This window comes from Neofelis nebulosa, chromosome 5 (genome assembly GCF_028018385.1).
Source record: "Neofelis nebulosa isolate mNeoNeb1 chromosome 5, mNeoNeb1.pri, whole genome shotgun sequence".
In the NCBI taxonomy this organism is placed as follows: domain Eukaryota; kingdom Metazoa; phylum Chordata; class Mammalia; order Carnivora; family Felidae; genus Neofelis; species Neofelis nebulosa.
Genome location: NC_080786.1, coordinates 153301235 through 153326242, shown reverse-complemented (window position 1 = coordinate 153326242; position 25008 = coordinate 153301235). Strand labels below are relative to the sequence as shown.

Here is a 25008-nt window from a genome sequence, read left to right as displayed (position 1 = left end):
CCTTTCAGCACAGAGCCCGATGCAGGGCTTGAACTCACAAACCGTGAAATCATGAACTGAGCCAAAGTCAGATGCTTAACTGACTGAGCCACCCAGGTGCCTCTCCTTGAATATCTTTTTGGTAGATTTGATTTTAGAACCATATCAAATTGTGGAATCACCAAATGGCTTGCATAATTATGAAGCAGAATGAAATGCAAAAGGAAAAATGGAAAAGCATTCCCTAAAAATCAAAAATCAAATGAAAACAACCCACTGTAAATTCCAGTGGCAGCGAAATTGTCAGAGACACCATTCCAAGAGACTTAAAACATGTTAATTTCACCGCATGTGCCTAGTGAAATACATTCTTGATTATAGTGTGGGCATGGTTATTTTGAAGCTGTTGTGTTTATCCTATGGGATGAAACACATGATGAATTATGTTGGTGTCATTGAGAACTAGGATTTGGGGATGGAAGAAAGAAAATACAGAAGGAAGATGAGGTCAATAAAAATCCTGTAGTCCTGGGGGACCACCTGGGGGGCTCAGTTGGTTAAGCATCTGACTCCTGATTTCGGCTTGGGTCACAATTTCACGGTTTGTGGATTTAAGCCCAATGTTGGGCTCTGCACTGACAATGCGAAGCCTGCTTAGGATTTCTGTCTCCCTCTCTCCCTGCCCCTCCACTGCTCAATCTCTCTCCCAAAATAAATAAATAAACAAACATTTTTTAAAAATCCTATAGTCTTGTTTGTGAACTGAAGTGAAAGTATGCATTTATGATATAATTTATCTTTAAAAATAAATAGGGGTGCCTGGGTAGCTCAGCTGATGAAGCATCCAACTTCGGCTCAGGTCATGATCTCATGGTTTGTAGGTTCGAGCCCCACGTCGGGCTCTGTGATGACAGCTCAGAGCCTGGAGCCTGCTTTGTTGGGATTCTGTGTCTCCCTCCCTCTGCCCCTCCCCCACTCATGCTCTGTCTCTGTCTCAAAAATAAATGTTTTTTTTTTTAATTTAAAAATAAATACAACGGGGCGCCTGGCTGGCTCAGTTTTTGGTAGAACGTGTGACTCTTGATTTCAGGGTTGTAAGTTTGAGTCCCATGGTGGGTGTAAAGATTACTTAAAAGTAAAATCTAAAAAACAAAGAAGGCCCTCCCAGAACTAAATCTGCCAGCCTGCCAGCACCTTGATCTTGGCCTTCCCAGCCTCCAGAACTAAAAATAAATACATATATTCTAATATGACCAGCCCATTAACATTGAATAGCCCTAGTGCCCAGATTATAGTCTTCAAATTCCATACCACACTAAAAAGAACCAAGGCACCTTAAAAAAAAAAAATCTCAGGTCTGGAACATGAAATATACTGCATGAGCCTGGGACATACTGTCCTACAAAAGCAAGGAAACTACAGAGAACTAATAGTATAATATCAGGAGCCACCTAAGATTGGTTCTTATTGGCCAAAGATGGGGTAATCTGAGGATCAGTGAAGTAACTCCGTGGATTGAATCTCATCAAATATATAGACATCCAAATGTCCATAATGATACTTTAAAAAACAAAACAAAACACCTCAGTGATGAGTCACCTTTAGAGAGTACTAAGATACCAGCACACTATTTCGAAGACTGGTAAATAAAGGCAAAGAAACAATTCTTTCTACCTTTCCTATTCTCAGAGCGACCAAATAGTTTGTGAGGAGGGAAGAGCCTCCTTATAAGAGCATTCCAATTACTGAAAAAGGAAGGACAGGATTAGAGTACCACTGTTCTGGAAGTCCCAGTGAGTTAGCGGATCCAAGTTGTCGGTGGCTCGTAGCATGACAAGAGAAGCCATCAGACACTATGTACTTGCTAACTGACGTACACACCACCACCTACAGTGGGTTCTTGCCCAAAAAATCATACCCAGGTGTGATCCAATATTTGTTTTTAAGATTATTTTTCTTAAGTCATCTCTACACCCAGCACGGGGCTGGAACTCACAACCCCGAGATCAAGAGTTGCACACTCTACCAACTGAGCCAGCCAGGCACCCGGTGGTCAAACATTTAGATCAAAAAGAAATATAGGGGCAGCGGAACACGGTAATACCTCAGGGATGCAGTCAGCAACATCAGGCCATCTGAAACTCTACAGCACTGGGGCGCCTGGGTGGCGCAGTCGGTTAAGCGTCCGACTTCAGCCAGGTCACGATCTCGCGGTCCGTGAGTTCGAGCCCCGCGTCAGGCTCTGGGCTGATGGCTCGGAGCCTGGAGCCTGTTTCCGATTCTGTGTCTCCCTCTCTCTCTGCCCCTCCCCCGTTCATGCTCTGTCTCTCTCTGTCCCAAAAATAAATAAAAAACGTTGAAACTCTACAGCACAAACAACCCAGTTTCTACAGGAAACAAATAGTGAATCAAAGCAAAAGAGATGAGGGAGGAATTTATAGAGTAAAAGAGATTATGAGAAACCCTCAACAACTAAAAAAAACCAAACAACCCAGTTCAAAAATGGGCAAAGGACTTAAGCATTTCTCCAAAGAAGAACTACAAATGGCCAATAAGCATGTGAAAAGATGCTCAACTGAATGCTGGGAAAATGCAAATCAAAACTGTGAGGAAATACCACCTCACAGTCATTAGGATGGCTACTATAAAATAATAATAACAAGAAAGAAAGAAAGAAAGAAAGAAAGAAAGAAAGAAAGAAAGAAAGAAAGAAAGAAAGAAAGAAAGAAAGAAAGAAAGAAAGAAAGAAAAGAAAAGAAAAGAAGGAAGGAAGAAAAGTATTGAGAAGAATGTGTTAAAATTGGAACCCTTGGGCACCATTGGTGGGAATGTAAAATGGTACAGCCACTATAGAAAACAGTATGGAGGTTCCTCAAAAAATGAAAAATGTGTACGATCCCACAATTCCACTAGGTCTATACCCAAGAGAATGGAAAGCAGGGTCTTGAAGAGATATTCGTCCCCCCACGTTCACAGCAGCATTATTTACAATCGCTAAAACGTGGAAGGTACCCGAGTGACCGTCAACAGAGGAGTGGATAAATATAATGTGTGTGTATATATACACACACACATGAAGTATTATTCAGCTTAAAAAGGAAGGAAATTCTGACACCTGCTACAACATGGATGAACCTCCAGAACATTATGCTAAATGAAATAAGCCAGTCACAAAAAGACGAATCCTGTATTATTCTAGTTTATAGTCAAAATCATAATGACAGAGTGTAGTGGTGGTTGCCAGGAGCTGGGAGAAGGAAAATGGGAGTCAGTGTTTCATGGGGATAGAGTTTCAGTTTAAATAAAAGTTCCAGGGAGATAAAAAAATAAAATAAAAAAAAATAAAAGTTCCAGGGAGATCACTGGAGGTGATCAGTGGGTATGGTTGCATGACAGTGTACTTAATGCCATTGACCTGGGCACTTAAAACGATTAAAATGGTGGATTTTATGTTCTGTGCATTTTACCACAATAAAAAAAAAAATAGAAAACCCACTGGATTGTACAATTTGAAAGGGAAAATTATATGGTACCTGAATAATATCAAGAAAGCTGTATACAAACAAGGTTTTTTAAAGACTAAGAGACCTATTAATCTCAATGTTTTGGACCTTGTTTGGATTCTGATTCAAGCAAACTTAAAAAAAAAAATTATAGGACAGGGGGCCCCTGGGTGGCTCAGTCGGTTGAGCGTCCGACTTCAGCTCAGGTCATGATCTCCTGGTTTGTGAATTTGAGACCTGCATGGAGCTTCCTGCTGTCAGCACGGAGCCCTCTCCACTCTGTTCCCCTCTCTCTTTGCCCCTCCCCCACTCACACACACTCTCTTTCTCTCTCTCTCTCTCTCAGAAATAAATAAACACTTTATGGGGTGCCTAAGTGGCTCAGTCAGTTGGGCATCTGACTTCGGCTCAGGTCATGATCTAAGAGTGCGTGAGTTTGAGCCCGTCGTCAGGCTCTGTGCCTAACAGCTCAGAGCCTGGAGCCTGCTTCGGATTCCATCTCTCTCTTAGCCTCCCCTGCTCGTGCTCTGTCTCTCTCTCTCAAAAATAAATAAACATTTAAAAAATAATAAATAAATAGATGAAATATTTAAAAATTATTAGACAGTTGGAAAAATGTGAAACAAACTGGATGTTTATATTAAGGGATTATTATTATTATTTTTTTTGGTAGGTGAAATGTTCATACTGTGGTTAGGTTTTAAAAGGGATGCCGTTGTCTCCTATAAATACATAGTGAAATACTTACAGATTAAATTTATGTTGTCTAGGATTTGCCTCAAAATAATTCATAGCTGGGGAACGGGATCAGAGGGCGGTGTGTAGAGAGAGACAGACAGGATAGGAGTCGTTCATTAGTGAAGCTGGCTCACTGGTTCATGGAGATTCACTGTACTATTTTCTCTACGTTTGTGTATGTTTGACATTTTTTATAATAAAATCCTTTCAAAGGGAAAAATAAGAAAAGTTACATATTTTATGCCCTAAAGAGTTGAACCCGAGCTAAATACACACTTTTCATCTCTTCCTGCCACAACCCCATGGAAATGACACGCAACATATTTTAAAGCAATAACCCATAACTCCAGAAAGGATACCATGATCGTACCAGAACTTCCAAAGAATTTCTGGAAGATAAAAAGATCAAAAACAATGTTTCGGATTGATCGAGAAACCAGACACCAATAATCACAACCTAAATAACAGTGCAAAACAATTGCTGGTGACTTAACAGGAACAGGGAGAGGAACCCCAAGCTCAGAGTCAATACAAGTGGGCAGCAGGAGCGGAGCCTTGGGGCAGCTGTCTTCACATTTGGTTGAAACCATGGTCCTCAAATGTGGCCACACGTTGACCATCTGGGGAGCTTTGAACACTCCACTGCCCCAGCCACACCCATATCCGTGAAATCAGAATCTCCCGGTGTGGGTGCCTTACAGCACATTCACCAGCAGACAGACAGGGACTCTGCTTTGGCCTGAGAAGGACCTTGTTCGCTCTGGCCTCAATCGTTGGTGATGACAGACTCTCTGTAACTTCCCTCCCGTCAGAACCCCACAGAAGTGATCAGTGAAGGACAGAAAGTGGACCCACAGAAGCAAAGAGCTGGGGAAAGTCGCCAGCCAACAGTAGAGATTTGGGGACATTTGTTGAAGACAGAAAACAGGTGGAAGCATCTCTATGGGTGTCACAGAGCAGAAGAAGCCACAGCATGAGGTGCTTGGAGAAGCATTTGCCCCGGGGAACACAGGAGCAAGAGACACTTGAGCACAGGGGACTGGGTCATCAATCTCACCTGACTGCCCTCTCAACAGGACTCACAGCATCAGAGTCCAGCATTTTCCATCAGGCAGAAAGGCTGTGAATGAAAGACTTGAGAAGAAATGGGGCTGGGGCACGTGGGGTAAATGCCAATATCCCAGGTAATGCCCTTCCAAGGGGAAATTCTGGAATATGGGAGGCACTTAGTCAAATGACTCCCCTCAGAGTGAAACCTGGCAGTCGGCAAGTCCCACTGATTTACCCAGAGCCAGCCTTTCCGTTCAGGAAAGAAGCCTAACTACAGAAATGAATATCCACACAAAACAGTAGGTTAATAAAATAATCCAGCCTCCAGCATCGTGAAGAAAGAACAAGAATGACAAGCAGACCAGCCCACCCTGTAGGCTTAGTTTAATATGCAGAAGAGACGATACTGTGTGCCCATAAAATAAGAATGTTACGAAAATGGGAAAAAAATCAGAAAACAGTAAGTGAAAATTTTAAAAGATAATTCCATCATACAAAATTCAGTAAAAGAGCTGGCAGATAAGGAAAATCTAGGGATATTGAGGAAATCTCCCCAAAACAGAGCCAGAAGACAGATGAAAAACACATGAAGGAAAAGAAGATGCCGAGGGAATGTGCTATACAAAAGAATTTAAAACAATCCACTGGATCATTTCCCATAATACAAATCATTCAACCCATGGCCTATCACCTATAATTTCTTCCTCATTCAGGATATACTCCTACCCCCTTACATTCCTGTTTCAGCAGGAAAAATAAGATAGACTTTTATACTTCATGGTCATCCCGGGTACTGACCCAAGGAATAAAGGGATGGAACCTTTAAGGATGTGTTAGTAACCTGACTGTTCCAATCACTATGGCTGCATAAGATATTACTCCACAACTTAGTGGCTTAAGAAATGACAATACTAGGGCACCTGGGTGGCTTAGTTGGTGAAGCGTCCGACTTTGGCTCAGGCCATGATCTTGCGGTTTATGAGTTCGAGCCCTGTGTTGGGCTCTGTGCTGACAGCTCAGAGTCTGGAGCCTGCTTCCGATTCTGTGTCTCCCTCTCTCTCTGCCCCTTCCTGTTCATGCTCTGTTAAATGTTAAAAAATTAAAAAAAAAAAAAAAAAAGAAATGACAATACTGGGGGGCACCTGGGTGGCTCAGTCAGTTAAGCATCTAACTCTTAATCTCAGCTCAGGTGTCGATCTTGGGGTGCTGGCTTCAAGCCCCACACTGGGTTCTGTGCTAGGCATGAAGCCTACTTCAAAAAAAGAAGAAGAAGAAAAAAGAAATGACAATATTAATTTTGCTCACGAATCCACAATCTGGCAGGGGTTAGCCCATCTCCACCACTCTTGACATCAACTAAGGTGGTTCAAAGGCTGGGGCTGGAGTGCTCTAAAGTCTCAAACGTATGTCTGCAGTTGGTGTCAACCAACAGCTGAGACGGCAACTGGGGTGTTGGCCAGAACCGCCCACATGTGGCCTCCCCATGTGGTGTGGGCTTCCTCACAACATGGCAGCCAGGTTCCAAGGAGCAGAGTGGGGAGATACAGACAGAAAGAGAACCAGTCACACGGCATCTCTTCCACCCCATTCCCTTTGTCAAGGCGGCACCATGGGAGGAGCAATAGATTCTACCTCTTCATGGGGAGTCACAAGTTTCCGGAAGAGCATATGGGACCGGAAATACTGCTGAAGCAATTCTGAGAAAATGCAATCTGCCACATTAACATAAATCACTAGCACCTGAGCTCGGGAAGGCATGGTCCCAAAGATCAAAGTTTCTGTTTTGGTACTCTGAAACTCATTTTCGAAGTCATCCAACACCAATTCTAGACACTGCTCTCTTTCCAGAAAATGGGCCAAAGTAAAGGGATAAATATCAGTCCTCCACGGCTCCCAAATGAGGTACTGCAACTCTACCCTACATCCAGGCTACAAGCTCACCCCTGCCAAACTGGCACTGTCTATGTGGACATTGTTGTCTGTCTTTTGGAAGCCATCTGCCCTGCTTTTTTAACATGGTTCCCCACCATGACCCAACCTCCACCGAACTCTGACCTGATAACCTTGGAGCTCGTGAGTCCTCTTTCCTATGAATATTCCACAAACATGCCATGAGCATTCCTACATGTGGATTTTTCTTATTGTTGTTTTTTTTTTTTTAATGTTTATTTACTGCACACCAGCAGAAGGGCAGACAGAGAGAATTCCAAGCAGGTTCCACACTGTCAGCGCAGAGCCCTGTTGGGGCTCGAACTCATGAACCGCGAGATCATGACCTGAACCAAAATCAAGAGTCGGACGCTTAACCGACTGAGCCACCCAGGCGCCCCAGTATTTTTTCTCTTGATTAACTGACTGACCTCAACTACAAGTATCCTGGATTGTGTTCTGAACCTGTTGTCTTTGATCTTGGACCCAGGTCTGTGGACAGAATCCAGACTTGAACCTTTGTTCCAGGCCTGAGGGAGGACTGTCCTTCCCTTTTGCCCCCAGCCAGCCCTGCACCTGTCACCCGTCAGCCAGCATTTCTTATCTGCCTTCTTCCTGCTCTCTGCTGCTGATGCACATGCTAGACCCTCCAAGGAACCAGCCTGGATCAAAATAAGTAACTGGATTTTCCAGACGATCAACGCTTGCCCCTCTAAACATCAAAATCTTTCTTGTCTTAACCAGTGGGGGGTAAAAAAAAAACTTTCTAAGATGTTCTACACTATATTCTTCTTAAACATAATATCCAGGAGTGCCTGGGTGGCTCAGTCGGTTGAGTGTCCGGCTTCGGCTCAGGTCACGATGTCACAGTTCGTGAGTTCAAGCCCCGTGTCGGGCTCTGTGCCGACAGCTCAGAGCATGGAGCCTGTTTCAGATTCTGTGTCTCTCTCTCTCTCTGCCCCTTCCCTGTTCATGCTCTGTCTCTCTCTCTCTCTGCCAAAAATAAATAAACATTTTAAAAAATTAAAAAAAAACATAATATCCAGAATAAACTTGGCCACCTTCAGGTAATAAACTGTCACCATTACCGTTCTTTCTTGCTAAGTGAGGTGTTATTACAAGAAAAGAAAGAAAAAGATAAATATACTGATATTTTTGCTCCTAGAAACTGAAATTCTAGAAAAGGTTAATATTCTTATATTGTATCCATTTATGTACCTCTGATAATAAATTAATTTTTTAATTTTTTTAATGTTTATTTTTGAGAGGGAGAGAGAGACAGAGTGCGAGCAGGGGAGGAGCAGAGAGAGAGGGAGACACAGAATCGGAAGAAGGCTTCAGGCTCTGAGCTGTCAGCACAGAGCCCGACGCGGGGCTCGAACCCACGAACCATGAGATCATGACCTGAGCCGAAGTCAGACACTTAACCGACTGAGCCACCCAGGTGCCCCGATAGTAAATTAATTTTATGATTAAAATAAGTACAGGGGCGCCTGGGTGGCTCAGTCGCTTAAGGGTTGGACTTCGGCTCAGGTCATAATCTCATGGGTCCGTGAGATTGAGCCCCAAGTCAGGCTCCGCACATCAGTGCAGAGATTCTCTTGGGATTCTCTCTCTCCGTCTCTCTCTCTCTGTCTCTCTCTCTGCCCCTCCCTCACTTATGCACTCGTGCTCCATCAAAATAAATAAACATTAAAAATGAAATCAGTACAAAACCTGCCCATTCCAACTCAGATGTGCACAAATATGTAACATTTTTAGTTTCCATAACTGAACCATACTTCCTTATGAGCCCCGTTCCCACAAGTTGGAGGTGGGCATAGGGATGGACACGGAGACTAGGCAGAAGCTTGTCTCAGTCTGTTCTAATCAAAACTGGCCCCATTTTAGGTTGTCTCTGAGACTTGCAGCGTCTCTTGGTGGAGACAGCATCTAGCGTTAAGAGCGGGTGCACACCCGTTACCCTGTTGATAAAAGGAGAAAGAGTCCCCTGACCCTCTGGAACCTCTTGCCCTAGTCTGAGGAGTGACTGGTCCTAACTAGTGGGGTGCCCGGGACCTGTGTGGCATGTACTGAACGTGGCCGGTGACGCTCATGGCCTCTGCTCCGTAGGTCAGATCTCGGCCATCTTCGCTTGTTGTCTGTCGATGCCAATGCCTTGAGGTGCCATCGGATCCTTGGCTCGACGGTCAGTCCCAGAGCCTGTGCTGTGGGATCACCTGGGTCAGTAACGTTGAAGACTCGGAAGCAGGCTCCCTGGCTCTCGCTCTTCCCTCTGCTCCCGTCCCCTCTCTGGGTCTTACTCCTTGTGGAAGTGAGTGAAGTGCTCTCTTTGGCCCTTTGCCTGGATGGCTTGTCTGCCCTTTCAACTTACCACTGGCAATGCATTACTACTCTGGCTCCACGCTGAAGGGGGGCTTGACCGCGGGCTTTGAATGTCCCAGGCCACACCAAAGCCTCCTGCGCTGAGACTTTTCCAAACTTCAGACTTGTTTCTTCACCTTCCTAATATCCCTGAGGGGCACAGGGAGCCCAGAACCCCATCTGATTTCTCGTTCTCTCTCCCTTCCTCCTATCTCTACCCTCCTTCTCTGGGCCCGTTCCTCTGACCCTTTCTGTCTAACCATACAGAAGACAGCCTTAACTCATATATACCCACTCCGTTTTTGTGTTTTTAAAGGGATGGGGGAGAGGGGCAGAGGGAGAGAGTCCTAAGCAGGCCCCAAACTCAGGGCAGAGCCCAACACGGGGCTCGATCTCATGACCCTGGGATCATGACCTGAGCTGAAATCAAGAGTCAGATGCTTAATTGGCTGAAGCACCCAGGCACCAGTGCCCACTCCTTTTGACTGTGGTTTTGACTAAAACTCAGTGGTCTTGAGTCTAACAGGCTGGCCTCTTGGTGCATGTGTAAGAGGAGTGTTTGGTGCTTAATGAAATCTTTTTTTTTACCCTCAACAAGCCAGGATTTCAAAACTTTTGTCAAGACTTTAAAAAAAAAGTTTTTAATGTTTATTAATTTTTGAGAGAAACAGAGCATGAGCAGGGGAGGGGCAGAAAGAGAGGGGAGACACAGAATCTGAAACAGGCTCCAGGCTCCGAGCTGTCAGCACAGAGCCCGACGCGGGGCTCGAACTCGCGGGCCGTGAGATCGTGACCTGAGCTGAAGTTGGGCACTTAACTGACGGAGCCACACAGCGCCCCTGTTTTGCCAAGACTTTAAAAAGTCAATCCTGACATTTAAAGCTGAACAGTGATGCCTTTGTTCTAGGCTTTACCCACCCTGCACTCGTACTGTCAAAACACAGGCCTGTCTCGTCGAACCTCGTGCCACGTGGGAATGTTCTACCACACCGTGCAGTCATGTGGCCACCAGAGATGTGCAGCACTGAGCACTGGAAATATGGGCAGTGCCACGGGGGACTGAACGGTGCATTTCATTTTAATTAGTTTAGACCACAGCGTGGCTAGTGGCTGTCCTGGACCACGAGAAAAGCCAGCAAACTTCACGGCGCAGAGCCGGGGGGACAGAACCTGCAGTGAGGGCAGCTGGCTTGCAAACCCCTCAGCAGTACTGTCCCCGTCACAATGGTTTGTTGCTCTGTTACAAGGTACTTTTTGGTGTCAGGGATGATCTAGAAGGATATGGCCTATTTCTGTTCCTGCCAGCATCTACAGAGTTTATTCAAAGAATGCTGAGCTTGCTCAACGTGTTTTATAGAAGAAATCCAGGCTGCTAAAAGCAAGTATTTATAGAGAGATTGGTATTGTGGTTCTCTTTAGGAGAAGGACCGAGAGCTTGAAATCAGGAACATCTATGCGAATCGGATACTTAAACATTTACATGACAAAGATTATCCGACAGGTACGCTTTATTTTTGCTCAAAATCTACTTGTAAGTATGTAGTCCTATGTTCCTACTTTATATCACGGAAATAATGGGTATTTTAAAAACATCAGTTTATTAGGCATTGAAACATTTTGTGATTCCAGAAGAACAATGAGCTGCGATATGGGGGAACAGGTAGGAGGGACTGCACGTGCTCCCTGGTCCTCCCAGCCTCTGCTCAGTCCCGTGTGCCCTTTCTGCAGGCGGAGTGAGAGGGCCACCTTCCGGCTTAGAGGAGAGTGTCTGGCAGACGGCGAACTTTCCAAGCGCATCTCTTAGTGTGTGGCTTGTTTTTTTTTAATATGTATAGATAATATATATTTTATATAATTATAGTATATATAATTATATATATTTATATATAATATATATTATAATTATACAATATATAATTATAATCATAATTATATATATTATAATATAATATATTATATATTACATATATATTATAATATATATTTTAAATATATGTATTTATATAATTTATAATTTATTTTATTAATATATTTATTTTATATATTTTATATTTGTACATTTGTATATATTTATATATATTAAATATATATATATATTTATATATATTATATATATTTTTTAGAGAGACAGACCAAGCAGGGGAGATGCAGAGAGAGAGGGAGGGAGGGAGGGAGAGAGGGAGAGAGAGAGAGAGAGAGAAAGAGAGAATCCCAAGCAGGCTCCGCACTGCCAGCACAGGGCCCGTGGGGCTCGATCCCACGAAACCTGAGATCATGACCTGAGCTGAAACCGAGTCGGACATTCAACTGACTGAGCCTCCCAGATGCCCCAAAATGCACCCATTTTAAGTATGCAATTCAGCAGGTTTTGACCAGTCAGTGCAGAACCTCTCCCTGCTCAGGAGGCCACCCACGCGCCCCCTGCCATCACGAGTCCCTGTCCTTGTCCCGGGGACAACCACTGATTTATTTCCCTTGTCACAGCAGCTTCGTTTACCTGTTCTCAAGTTTCCCGTAGGTGGGATCACACAGCACGTGCTATTCGGTCGGCTTCTTGTGTCCAGCCTAATGCTTCGGAGACTCACCCATGCTGTTGCTGCCATCATCCGTGTGTCCCTCTTCATTGCTGAGTAGTACTTTTCCTTCAAGATGGGGTGTACTTATTCCCCCCACCCCCCCACTGCCACCCCCCAGATCTGCCAGCATCAGGCTTGGCTCAGAAGAGGTAGAATAGAAACACCCTGTTTTGGTAGAAAAAGTCACTACGTGCTCACTTTTAAAGGCAGTAATTTCAGGGGCACCGGGGTGGCTCCGCTGGTTAAGCACCTGACTCTTGATCTCAGCTCAGGTCGCCATCTCAAGGTCATGAGTTCAAGCCCTGCACTGGGCTCCATCCTGGGTGTGCAGCCTGCTTTAAATAAATACATAAATAAAGGCAACAACCTTGACATTTTCTCGCCTTCCTTTGTTTGCTTCTGCTGTGTAATCCAGAACAACAGCCAGCAGAGATGATCGTACCAGCCATGGGGCCATTTACATGGGATAACACTTTGAGGAAAGTGAGGTATAGATTTAGCGGTGGACGATCTAACCGCTGGTTACCAAGAGCCCTGACGCAGGACGTCCCTGTGACTCACTCCCTCACAACTGTGTGTCTGGGGCGGGGACAGCGTGTCCTCCCAGAGCAACGTGGACCTAGCCTAAAGCCTCCTCGCTCTGGAGCCTAACACTTTGATTCGCACAACCTTGGTGGCCCCAAAACAAGACAAAACAGGCAAAATGATAGGGAAGAAAGGAAACTGGCAAATGTTAAACATATATTGGAAGAAAAAATTTTAATATCTGGTATACTTTGTTTTACACAACGAATGTGTTATTTTCTCTGTAAAGTCAATATTGCACCCACACGTAAAATATGTTCCTTACATATAATGTACCTGTTCTGCAGTTTCTTCAACAAAATCCGTACAAGCAGACAGAAGTTTTTTGTTTACAAGCATGAAACACCAGGAAACCCAAAAATCAGAAGATGTCCCATCTTTGACAACTAAGGTACAACAAATTTGAATTCTTGCAGTGTCTAAACATATCTTTACAAAAATAGACTATGAACAGTCTCTTACTCTACACAGAAAGTATTTGTATTCAGTGAATAAAATACAATTTAAAACTATCTGTACCCAAAAAAATGTGTTTTTTTTGTTTTTTTTTTGCTGCTTTCCTAAATTATAGGGTAAAAAGACAACTGGAAACATTGGTCATAAAGAAAAATCCACCGGAATGACCTGTGCGGTTCCTCCCTGTATCAGCAAACTACCAAACCAAGAGGAGTCCAAGAAAAAACACGAAGGTAATTTTAACTGCTTTTAAAAGTGTCCTTTACTCTTACCTGATCTTTTTAAGGTGTGAATTAGTGTGTGTGTGTGTGTGTGAAAGTACACATAAAACACATACATACAGGGGTGCCTGGGTGGCTCAGTCAGTTGAGCATCTGACTTCATTCAGCTCAGGTCATGATCTTGCAGTTTGTGAGTTCGAGGCCCACATCGGGCTCGCTGCTGTCAGCCTGTCAGTGCAAAGCCTGCTTAGGATCCTCTGTCCCCCTCTCTGCCCCTCCCCTGCGTGCACCTTCCCAAAAATTAGGGGGGAAAAATCATACAACATAAAGAATTATTATGAAATGAACACCTGTGTGGCCATTCTCCTGCTTAAGAACTAGGTCATTTGGGGGCACCTGGGCGTCTCTGTCGGTCGAGCATCCAACTCCTGATTTCAGCTACGGTCATGATCCTGGGGTCGTGGGATGGAGCCCCACGTCGGGGTCCGTGCTGAGCATGGAGCCTGTTGAGATTCTTTCTCTCTCTCCCCTTCTGCCGCCCTCCCCTACTTGCTCTCTACAAAATAAAAAAAAATTTTTTTTTTTTTTTTTAATTTAAAAAGAGCTAGGACGTTAGTGTTGCCCAGAACACGCGTGGGCCCTTCCTAAGCACTTCCCCGCCCCCCGCCCACCAGAAAACAACCAACATCTTCAGTTTGCTGCCGGTCACTCCCTTGCTGTTCCTCCCCATGTCCTGTCCTCGTACACATCTTTAAACAGTATGTTCCATTCTGACAAACTGAGTAGCAAACCCAAACCCAGCTGCGTAGAGGGCGACACTCCCGCTAACGAAGACGTGACGTGAAGACTCCAGGAGAAGATGCATAGACTGGCTTCAGCCTCCCAGGATGCTCCTCCGGGAGCAGCGAGGAGGCCACGCAGCTCCCTGGGAGGCTGGGGAGCACCGGAGCCGTGGCATCTACACTCCGGGACAGGGCCAGTCCGAATTCCCTGTGCTAAGATCAGCACACTCACCTCCAGCTCCTGGGGGGAGGTCCCAGCAGAACGCTCCTGGGGGGTGGAATGAGAGTCCCCAGCCAATCCAGGCTGCCACTCACGATGGAGAGGGCAGCACCTTCATCGGGCCACGGGCAGGACAGGCCAAGGACATCAGGGGCCCGGGAGCTTTGCAGAGCAGGGATCCCGGTGACATCTGCCCTTGATGCTTCAGCCTCTTTGCATCCGGGCTGGTCGCCCTCTGCCTCTGGCGCGCAGCTATCGTGCTGGGACCTCCCTTCCCCTACAGGCTCCTGTCACCCTCTCCTCTGCTAGGTCTTATTCCTAAACCACATCCTCCTCTTCCTTGGCCAGTGCCATCATCTCTGAGAGCCACATCTTGGGAATGGGTGCATGTGGGGGAAATGTGTTTACCTTCACCTGGAGACGTGATTCTGCCCTCGTACCTGATTAATAACTGGCTAGAAAGAAACTTCTAGGCTGGAGATGATTTCCCTCCTGAATTTTAAAGGCACTGCCCTACTGCGTGCATGCCACATTATTGCTGCAGGGGAATGTGGAGTCCCTCGCGGCCGGGTGAGCACAATCGCCGTGAGAGAACTGTCCCCCAGGGCCCCGGGTCACCTGCTCCCCCTCGGCAGAGTGGGGGGCTTCAGGAGAGGCTCTGGAGGGGCCACACCTTTGGTGTAGGGCCAGACTGGCTTTAGAATGTTTCTTTTTTTTTTTTTAATGTTTATTTATTTTTGAGAGAGAGAGAAACAGAGACAGCATGATTGGGAGAGGGGCAGAGAGAGGGAGACACAGAATCCAAAACAGGTTCCAGGCCAAGGCGTCAGCACAGAGCCTGACGCAAGGCTCGAGTTCATGAACTGTGAGATCATGACCTGAGCTGAAGTTGGACGCTTGACTGACTGAGCCACCCAGGCGCCCCTAGAACACATTTCAATAACACAAAGGCTTGGCACGACTCACCTGTAAAGCCACCTGTAAAGTGTCTGGTGCAGTGGGCAGAAGCCAACAACTCCATTTTCACTTCCTCCTGGGGTCACTGGCCTAAGTTTTCCGCTTGTCCTTTAGTCTGTTTGTAATTCGTATTCTCCTAGAAACTTCATCCGTTCATTTGACAAATGTTCATTGAGCATATACTGTGCCCTGGGTACTGCCCTGGGCACTGGGGGTACAGCGATGAAGACAAACCGCCCTGCCCGCACATGTGTCCGCTCCAGGGCAGACAGACAGACACTGTGTAAAACAAGTAAGGTGTGCAGTAGGTTGAGGGCGTGAAGTGAGGGTGGGAAGACAAGTGGAACAGAAGAGGATAGGGAAGGGCAGCTGCGGTGGGGTGGGGGGAAGGGGCCAGCTACGCGGACCCCCGAGAAGAGCATTCCAGGCCAAGACCCCATGGCCTGGAGGACAGATGTCACGGGGTGGGGGCGGGGGGAGCCGAGGAGAGGGGAAGGGAGGCCAGATGTGGTACAGCTTTGTAGCATGCTGGGCACACGGGCCTTCTCTCCGGGGGGGGGAGACAGGGAGCCATGCCAGGATTCAAGTCAAGGAGGGACCAGACCTGCCTCCGTGGGCTGCTGTGCAGCCGGGAGGAGCCTCTCACCCCAGCCAGGAGGGAAGGTGACAGACCAGGGTTGGGAACAGCAGAGGCGCAAAATGAGCAGTCTCCCCCAACTCGTTCACATCTGCATCAAGTATCACAGGGCACAGCTAACAGTCATTTAGAATTAACTAGAGTCTGCTGGCTTCTTCCCTCACCACGAATTTTTTTTTTTTAATTTTTTTTTTTTTAACGTTTATTTATTTTTGAGACAGAGAGAGACAGAGCATGAACGGGGGAGGATCAGAGAGAGAGGGAGACACAGAATCTGAAACAGGCTCCAGGCTCTGAGCTGTCAGCACAGAGTCCGACGCGGGGCTCGAACTCACGGACCGCGAGATCATGACCTGAGCCGAAGTCGGACGCTTAACCGACTGAGCCACCCAGGCGCCCCACCACGAATTCTTAAAACAACTTCTCTTGCTAGAATTCCTAGTTCCCTGGATTAAAATGAATAATTTTATTTCTCAGTGTGTTCATGCGAGAAAATCCTCCAACTCTGTGCACGCATGCCACTGTCCCCATTGTCCGTCCCAAATGGGCGGCCGGTCAGTAATCAGGTGGTGGGGCGGCCCGTCCTTGGGAGGCAGAGGGCAGGGCCTCCTGAGTGCCCAGGGAAGGACCGGGGAAGTTCACCTTCAAGTGGCTTTTTCATTAACAACACACTGTGAACGTCCTTCCCCGTCAGCTCACGTGTACGCAGCCCATTCTCTGTAACCACCGCCCGGAACCCCCTCGACGGCACGTGCTATGGTTTCTGTAACCGTGACCCCTTGACAGACACCTGGGACGCTTCGCCATTACCAAACCATGCCGCAGTATACATCCTGGGTGTGTGTTTATCGCGTTCGGTCCTAGAAGCCAAGTTGTTGACCACGTCGCCATCTAGAAAACGCTGTACCATTGACACACCCACCAATGGGGACCCAGAAGTTCCAATTTCCCTGTATTGTCACCGAACCTGGAAATCACTTGCCCACTTGGATGGGTGAAAAATGCTCTCGTTGTTTTAACTGGTACCACACCCAGCTGGTAATGATGAACATCCGCTGATAATTTCTTAGCATATGTTACTTCTTCTTTCATAATTTGGGTTCATAAATCTATTTACCCGGTATGTTCTAGGAAAGCCGAGCATTTCAGACTCGTTATCGGCACCTTTCCCTGTGTTCTAATGTTGGATGCGTTTGGTTTCTCACCTCTCGTTGTCCCTTTCATGTGCCTGTCGGGAGATGTCAGTAAGTGTGCTACAAGTGCCACCTTGAAATAGAAACCCACTGGATTTAAAGATCACCAAACAGGAGCGCCCGGGTGGCTCAATCGGTCTGATCTCACAGTTTGTGGGTTCGAGCCCAGCATCGGGCTCTGTACTGATGGCTCAGAGCCTGGAGCCTGCTTCGGATTCTGTGTCTCCCTCTTTCTCTCTCTGCTCCTCCCCGCTCATGCTCTCTCTCTTGCTCTCTCTCAAATATAAATAAACATTAAAAAATTTTTTACAAAAAGAAAAGAAAAGGTTAACAGTGCCTACCGCTTGCTGGAAGAACCCGGGGTGAGGTTTTTGCCCTCTTCTTCATACCTTATACTTTCCTGGGTGGCTTAAACTGTTCTCCAGGAGGATATATGATCTTTATAACCAGGAACATAACAGCTTTGGGGCCGCTGTTTAGTAAAAACTGGCAATGACCCCCAGAGACTGAAGATGCAAATGGCCAGACCGCACACAAAAATAGAAGCTGACCCACAGGCTGCAGCAGGCCGGCCCCGGAAACCCTTTCCCGCCGGGCAGGTACAATCCGCAGCCCAGGACGCCAGCCGGCTGGACGGTCACACAGCACCTCTAGGAACGACCCAGGCGGCCAAGCGAGGACTTCCCTAACAGCTGGCCCAGAATGGCCAGGATTCGATGGATAGCCTGCCGCCTCCCTGGTTTTTGGTTCTTCTGTCCCCTTGGCGGCAACCAGACAAAGGCGAATCCGTACCCCCTGATTAATCGATCGCTGAGGAGGCCCCACTGCCAGCTGCCCACGGCTCTTCCAGGCCTATCGCCCCCATCAGGGCCTGCCTGCAGCCCTTCCTTTTCTCCGGCCGAAGCTTTCCTACTCCCCTGCCTGCCTTTGGGTCTCTGCCAAAGTGCAGGTGACGCGGCTGACTACCTCTCGGTGGCAAATTCATTCAGTCCCACAACTGAACGGTTCTGTTAAGCCAAAGGGGACCATGAGGACAACCTATGAGGAAAAGGTTATGGCACTGGGGTGTACTGGCAGTGGGGTGAGGGAAAGAGACAAGCATGTCTCCGGCTTCTGGCTTGGGGTTCTGACCGCGAGCTGATGCCATCCGTGGAGTCAGTAAAGGGAAGGGACACATGGGAGAGATAGGTGTTGGGGTCTTCGGGAGACAGGAAGCACACGTGGTGGGACGGACAGAGGAGGATTAGAAGATTCTGGAGGCGCGGGATAGGCCAGGGGAGACCAGCCGCGGATGGGGAGGCACCCTGGGGCCGGGAACAGCCGGAGCCATCACCCTGAGCCTCAAGGTGCAAAGGGAGAAAATTCGACAGAACCACTAAACGAGAGTATGGTGGCAGGAAGAGCTCGGTCCGTCTCAGCTCCGCCCGGGGCCTACAGGAAGATTCCATTTTCCACCTGCCCTTCAGTCTCCTGCCAGTGCCTCCCATGAGCCCAACCCAGCAGGAAGCCAGAGCACGTGAGAGGTGGATGCAGGTGCATCCATAAGAGCCATTCTACGGGGATGCAGGGAAGCTCTGTGGGGGCAGGTGGGGAAGTTAGCCCACACAGCATGGGGATGATGAGTTCCGTCTTGAAATTGTCCACTTTGAGGATCCCACAGGGTCTCCAGGTGGGTATGTCTCACGAGCAAGTCAACCTGGTGGTGTAGAAACTAAAAGAAAGATCTCAGTTGCAGAACTCTATGTGAGAGTCATCTAAATATAAGAATTTTAGAATGGGGACCTCTCCCTGAGAAAGGGTGAGGTATCGGGGCACCTGGGCAGTTCAGTCAGTTGAGCGTCCGACTTCGGCCCAGGTCATGATCTCGCGGTCCGTGAGTTCGAGCCCCGCATCGGGCCCTGTGCTGACACCTCAGAGCCTGGGGCCCGCTTCGGATTCGGTGTCTCCCTCTCTGTCTGCACCGCCCCCCCATACTCTATCTCTCTCTCTCAAAAATAATAACTACACATTTAAAATAATAACGATCGCTAAACAGACTATTTTTCACATACAGATTTATCAAAGGAAGAGGACCATTTGGAAGTACGAGCACCTCCAGAGGACCCTGAGAGACAAAGGGAGAAAAAAGAAGATCAAGAGAAGAAAACCACGTTAGTGCCCGAAGAACAAGAAGTGCCACCAAAGAGAATTCAAGAGACTCACCCTGACAGGGAGGACACGCGGGAAGACAACACAGTGAAGGAAGAGTTCAGAAGTCTGCAAGTCAGTGACGAGGGTGAGGGGCCCAAGAAAAACGCAGCTGCAAACGTCAAAATACCCTTCCGGCAGAGAAAGCATTACTTGTTCACGGAAGCCACCGAGAACCTGCATCTGGGCCTGCCTGCGTCAGGGGGGCCAGCCGGCGCAGGCAAGGCCCGCGGGCTCGCGGAGGGACCGAAACCAGAACGTTCTGTGAGCGGGTACGAACCCTCTTTCGGCAAGTCTTCCCGACCCAAAGCAAAAGACACCTTCAGCGAGAAGAAAAGCAGTCTCATGGAGGAACTGTTCGGGTCAGGCTGTGCCTTTAAACATGACCCGACCAGCACGGCTGCCCCCAGGGGGGCCGAGGAGACTGCAGAAGGCAAGGCGCACCATCCGCCTCCCGGTCAGGCCTCGGCCAGCAATGCTTTTGGAGATTCTAAAGTAACTGTGGAAAACTCCAAGTCGTCTTCGCCCACCGAAGGGAAAAGGAAAATAATTATTTAAATAGAAGCCTTATCCTAACATTCTGATTTGATATTCTCATTCTTACTTGCCTTCCATCTTACAACGTTAGTGTGTGTGTGTGTGTGTGTGTTGTAGTACTTAGACTGACTGGATAAGTAAGGTTTTGTTTTATTATAATCTAATTCTAAAAATCCAGGGGCACCTGGGTGGCTTAGTTGGTTAAGCGTCTGACTCCTGATTTCGGCTCAGGTCATGATCTCATGGTTTGTGGGTTCGTGCCCTGCGTCAGGCATCTCGCTAACAGTGCAGAGCCTGCTTGGGATTCTGTCTCCCTTTCTCTGCTGCTTCCCTGTTCCTGCCCTTTCTCTCAAATAAACACTTAAAAATAAATAAATAAATAAATAAATAAATAAATATCCATTGTGATTAGCCAATGAAAACATTTCAAATATAAAATTGTATCTTTTTTTCTCTACAAATGAAACACGTCCATTATCTTTTGGAAAACTGATTACATGGCTTTCATATTCTACAGGCCTCGATGGCTCATAAGACCAAGTTAGTCACCAAGAACACACACGTCTCATATATATAACAATGTTCTCAGCAATCACACTGTGTTTTAACTAAAAAACATGGAAGCAGCTGGGAAAGGGAACAATATGATCAGAAGACTCTATTTAAAAAAAAAAAAAAGGCACAGTGATTACCAAGCTTGGTTTCTTGAAAATTATTTTTGAGTGCTCTCCTATTCGGTTAACCAGGACTTTGTGGTGACTTTCCTCATGTACACCTGACATTCACTCTTTTTATTTCTACTGGTTGCACACACGCACATTAATATTCTGTTAATCTTGTTCTGAAAGAGCATATGGGCCTAATCATTGTCCACTCCAGCCAGCCGCTCTGTCCTAACAGATTCAGGATACTGACAGCATCTCCTGTGGGGACAAGATGGGGGCTGGACTCCCAGTGCTAAGTAGCTTACTTACCTGCATTGATTTTTTTTTTTTTTTTTAATTTAATTTTGGGACAGAGAGAGACAGAGCATGAACGGGGGAGGGGCAGAGAGAGAGGGAGACACAGAGTCGGAAACAGGCTCCAGGCTCCGAGCCATCAGCCCAGAGCCTGACGCGGGGCTCGAACTCACGGACCGCGAGATCGTGACCTGGCTGAAGTCGGACGCTTAACCGACTGCGCCACCCAGGCGCCCCATACCTGCATTGATTTTTAAGGGCCACTTCTTGATAACGGAGACCGTGCTATTTCCAAAGAGGTGTATTGGGTTAGAGTGTGATAACACTTAAAAAAATTGAGAATAGTAAAATAAAACTTTTAAAAGAGAGTGAAAGCCATGGTGGAAAACCATTGTTTTTAAAACCAAAGATGAGATAAATATTGTAACTGCCATGCGTTTGACCATTAGGAAAACTACCCTGGGGAACAGAGTAGGAAGGGGAGAACGGAGGCAGAGGGAGAATGAGCCCTCCCCCAGGCTTGTAAAGGGAGATTCGCAAATGCACGTCAATTGACATAAATGCCTGGCCCTGAATTCTGGGAAATTTACTAAAAGGATTCTTAAAAATGGTGTACGGAGTAATATTCCATGTTATAACATCTACTTGCCTTGTAGCAGATGTAGAAGTTTTCAAGGGGTCTTTTCTTATGCCTACCCACAACAAAAGCATAAATCAAAACATAAATCAGAGCCATCCGAAAGTGCTTCTGTAGGGAACTACTTAATAAAAATATAATCCAGGACTGTTGCTTTCTGGTCATCTCAACTTTTTAAAAAATTATGCATAGGAGCACCTGGGTGGCCCAGTCAGTTAAGGGTCCAACTCTTGACTTCAGCATAGGTCATGATCTCACAGTTCATGAGTTCAAGCCCCACATTGGGCTCTGTGCTGACAGCTCAGAGTCTGGAGCCTGCTTGGGATTCTGTCTCTCCCTTTCTCTGCCCTGCCCCTCCTCTCTCTCTCGCTCTCAAAACAAACATTTTTTTTTAATTATGCATAGAAATGGTTATAGGGTAATAAAATGCTAACTTTTTATTTCTGAAAAATAAAATTGTGGCTGACTTTTTTTTTTTTTCTTTTGAGAAACAGCACAAGCGGGGAAGGGGCAGAGAGAGAGAGAGAGAGAGAGAGAGAGAAAGAGAGACAAAGAATCCGAAGCAGGCTCCAGGCTCTGAGCTGTCAGCACAGAGCCCAACATGGGACTCAAACCCACAAACCATGAGATCATGACCTGAGCCGAAGTCGGACACTTAACAGAATCACCCCAGTGCCCCAGTTGTGGTCAACTTTTAAATTTATTCCTGATTTTCGACAATGAACATACTCTATAACCAACAGGAAAAAAAAAGGTTTTATAATAAAAACAAGAGAGCCACTTCCTGTAGTCTGGAAGACAAGGAACTCCAGCATTCCTGCTCATTAAGAAAGCTAAAGGGGCGCCTGGGTGGCGCAGTCGGTTAAGCGGCCGACTTCAGCCAGGTCACGATCTCGCGGTCCGTGAGTTCGAGCCCCGCGTCAGGCTCTGGGCTGATGGCTCGGAGCCCGGAGCCTGTTTCCGATTCTGTGTCTCCCTCTCTCTCTGCCCCTCCCCCGTTCATGCTCTGTCTCTCTCTGTCCAAAAATAAATTTAAAAAGTTGAAAAAAAAAAAAAATTTAAAAAAAAAAAAAAGAAAAAAAAAAAGAAAGCTAAAAATGTTGTACCAGCTCTAACGAACATGTGTTCAGTTTTCAACTAGGTCGCACAGCCGGTAAACACGAAGTGAAAGCAGGTACCCAGAGAGGCAGGTAAACAGAGCTCTGAAGTCAGCTCTTGCCTAAGGCATTTGCCACAACTGGAGAACTGAGTCTCCAGGACAAAACCCAGTGGGACAAAGTCTGTCCACCTAAGCAGGGGCCTGCCAGGAGCCCCACCCATGGGATGGAAGGCTGGGACATCCAGGGCCTCCAGCCTCCAGGACCTGGAGAAATTGTCTCAGACTCTGAGAGTCTGTAGCCAGTCTGCCCTCAACCTCCCGGGAAGCCTGAAAACTGGATTACCTACAGAGGGTAGTAGAAATGCAAACTGTCAGGGCACCTGGGTGGCTCAGTCGGTTAAGCGTCTGACTTCAGCTCAGGTCATGATCTCGCGGTCCGTGAGTTCGAGCCCCGCATCGGGCTCTGTGCTGACAGCTCAGAGCCTGGAGCCCGTTTTGGATTCTGTGTCTCCCTCTCTTTCTGACCCTCCCCCGTTCATGCTCTGTCTCTCTCTGTCTCAAAAATAAATAAACGTTAAAGAAATGCAAACTGTCTGTAAAAGCCTGTCCTTAACCCAGGTCTCAAGAAATCCCCACAGATAATTTTGTTTTGTTTTGTTTTAATGTTTATTTTTGAGAGGGAAAGAGAGAGACAGAGGTGAGTAGAGGAGGGGCAGAGAGAGAGGGAGACACAGAATCCAAGGCAGGCTGCAGGCTCCGAGCTGTCTGCACAGAGCCCGACTCGGGGCCTGAACCTGTGAACCGCGGGATCATCACCTGAGCTGAAGTCAGATGCCCAACCAACTCAAGTCATCCAGGTGCCCCACCCTCACAGATTATTTTAAAACTCCGGCCAGGTCAAGGAAGAGTGAACTAGTCGACTAGGATTCTACCCCTCATCCAGGCAACAGAAGGGTATCAACCCCAAAAGGAAATGTTGGTGGGTTTATGTGTAAAGATCTCCACTTAATTTATCATAAATGTAAAGCAGACCATAAAGAGAGCTTTAGGTGTTCAAGATCATGACCTGAGCAGAAATCAAGAGTCAGACACTTAACCGACTGAGCCACCTAGGCGCCCCTATATCCAGTATTTTTTAATAGAAATGCAAAACCTATAGCTATCCATAAATAAATAGAAAAAAATAAAAGCACAAATGTTAATACCAGTAATGCCTGCTCTGTGCAATCATGGACTTTGTTTCCTTGCTTCCAAATAGGAGTTGTTTGTTTTTTTAATTTTTTTTTTTAATGTTTACTATTTATTTTTGAGAGAGAAAGAGAGACAGAGACAGAGTGCGAGCAGGGGAGGGGCAGAGAGAGAGGGAGACACAAACTCCAGAGCAGGCTCGGGTTCTGAGCTGTCAGCATAGAACCTCACATGGATCTGAAACTCACAAGCTGTGAGATCATGAGCTGAGCTGAAGTCGGTCGCTCAACCGACTGAGCCACCCAGGCGCCCCTAGGTATTACTTTTATAATTAAGAAAAATTATTTTAAAAACACATCCATCAATATTCATATACACACTGGGTATCGTTGGAAGAGTCGTTTTTTTCTTTTTAAATGAGCAGTTACTATTTTTTTAGGTATTACTTTTTTTTTAAATGTTTATTTATCTCTGAGACAGAGACAGACAAAGCATGAGTGGGGGAGGGGCAGAGAGAGAGGGAGACAGAATCTGAAACAGGCTCCAGGCTCCGAGCTGTCAGCACAGAGCCCGATGCGGGGCTCGAACTCACAAACCGTGAGATCATGACCGGAGCTGAAGTCGATCGCTCAACCGACTGAGCCACCCAGGCACCCCTAGGTATTACTTTTACAATTAAAAAAAATTATTTTAAAAACGCATCCATCAATATTCATATACACCCGGGGTATCGTTGGGAGAGTCCTAAGAAACTGGTACTGACGGGAAACAGAAAGTGGGCTGACAGGACACTCACCGGTCAGAAGATAGATCTACTTTTCATTGTATCCCTTTCTGTATCTCGTGAATCCAGTACGATGTTTATTATCTATTTAAAAACAGACTTTTAAAAAGCCGCGATGCTGCAAAACACGACGGCCGTGTAAACGTCCCTGACGTAACCTTCACAAACAAGTACTGCGTGCGGAACGGACACGGGCCGGGACTGCGCGTCTCCTCCTCCAGCCTCGGTGACAGCCGTCAAAATTCTTGAGTATTAAGCGGAAGATCAGATCATTAGGAGACGAGCAAGGGTCTTGTCAGGGAGACTGAACACGGACTAGTGATCCACGGGTGTCCCTGCGCACGCCGTGCCCGGCCACCGACGGCTCCACACAACCTGCCTCCAGGCCTGCAGCTCACTCAGTGCAGGCGGTAGGCACGCGGCCTTG

General features: G+C 46.7%; 2 protein-coding genes and 1 long non-coding RNA gene across 12 annotated transcripts in view; 1 reads left to right on the top strand and 2 right to left on the bottom strand.

Annotated features, from left to right (window-relative positions):
* LCA5L (lebercilin LCA5 like) overlaps positions 1-19955 on the top strand; it is a 54808-nt gene extending 34853 nt beyond the window's left edge. For 6 of the 9 annotated variants that reach the window (XM_058732029.1, XM_058732028.1, XM_058732027.1 and 3 more), the window contains 4 exons: positions 10983-11064; positions 13012-13115; positions 13296-13413; positions 19244-19955. In XM_058732029.1, the coding sequence (XP_058588012.1) occupies positions 10983-11064; positions 13012-13115; positions 13296-13413; positions 19244-19935 (996 nt within the window). In that variant the 3' untranslated portion in view covers positions 19936-19955. Of the gene's footprint in view, positions 1-9311; positions 9572-10982; positions 11065-13011; positions 13116-13295; positions 13414-16691; positions 17325-19243 lie in introns of those variants that run through there. The other 3 variants (XM_058732033.1, XR_009262339.1, XM_058732034.1) reach the window with 3 other exon arrangements.
* GET1 (guided entry of tail-anchored proteins factor 1) overlaps positions 1-25008 on the bottom strand; it is a 63959-nt gene that overhangs the window by 22702 nt on the left and 16249 nt on the right. The window contains exon 5 of one of the 2 annotated variants that reach the window (XM_058732036.1): positions 24528-24665. The exons of the other annotated variant lie outside the window; for it this stretch is intronic. Within the exon in view, the coding sequence (XP_058588019.1) occupies positions 24610-24665 (56 nt within the window). The 3' untranslated portion in view covers positions 24528-24609. Of the gene's footprint in view, positions 1-24527; positions 24666-25008 lie in introns of those variants that run through there. 2 annotated transcript variants of the gene reach the window in all.
* Positions 19228-21859, bottom strand: LOC131512860 (uncharacterized). Its single transcript, XR_009262340.1, has 2 exons — positions 21115-21859; positions 19228-20888 (listed from the first exon to the last, which is right to left on the bottom strand). It is a non-coding gene; the product is annotated as an uncharacterized LOC131512860 (long non-coding RNA).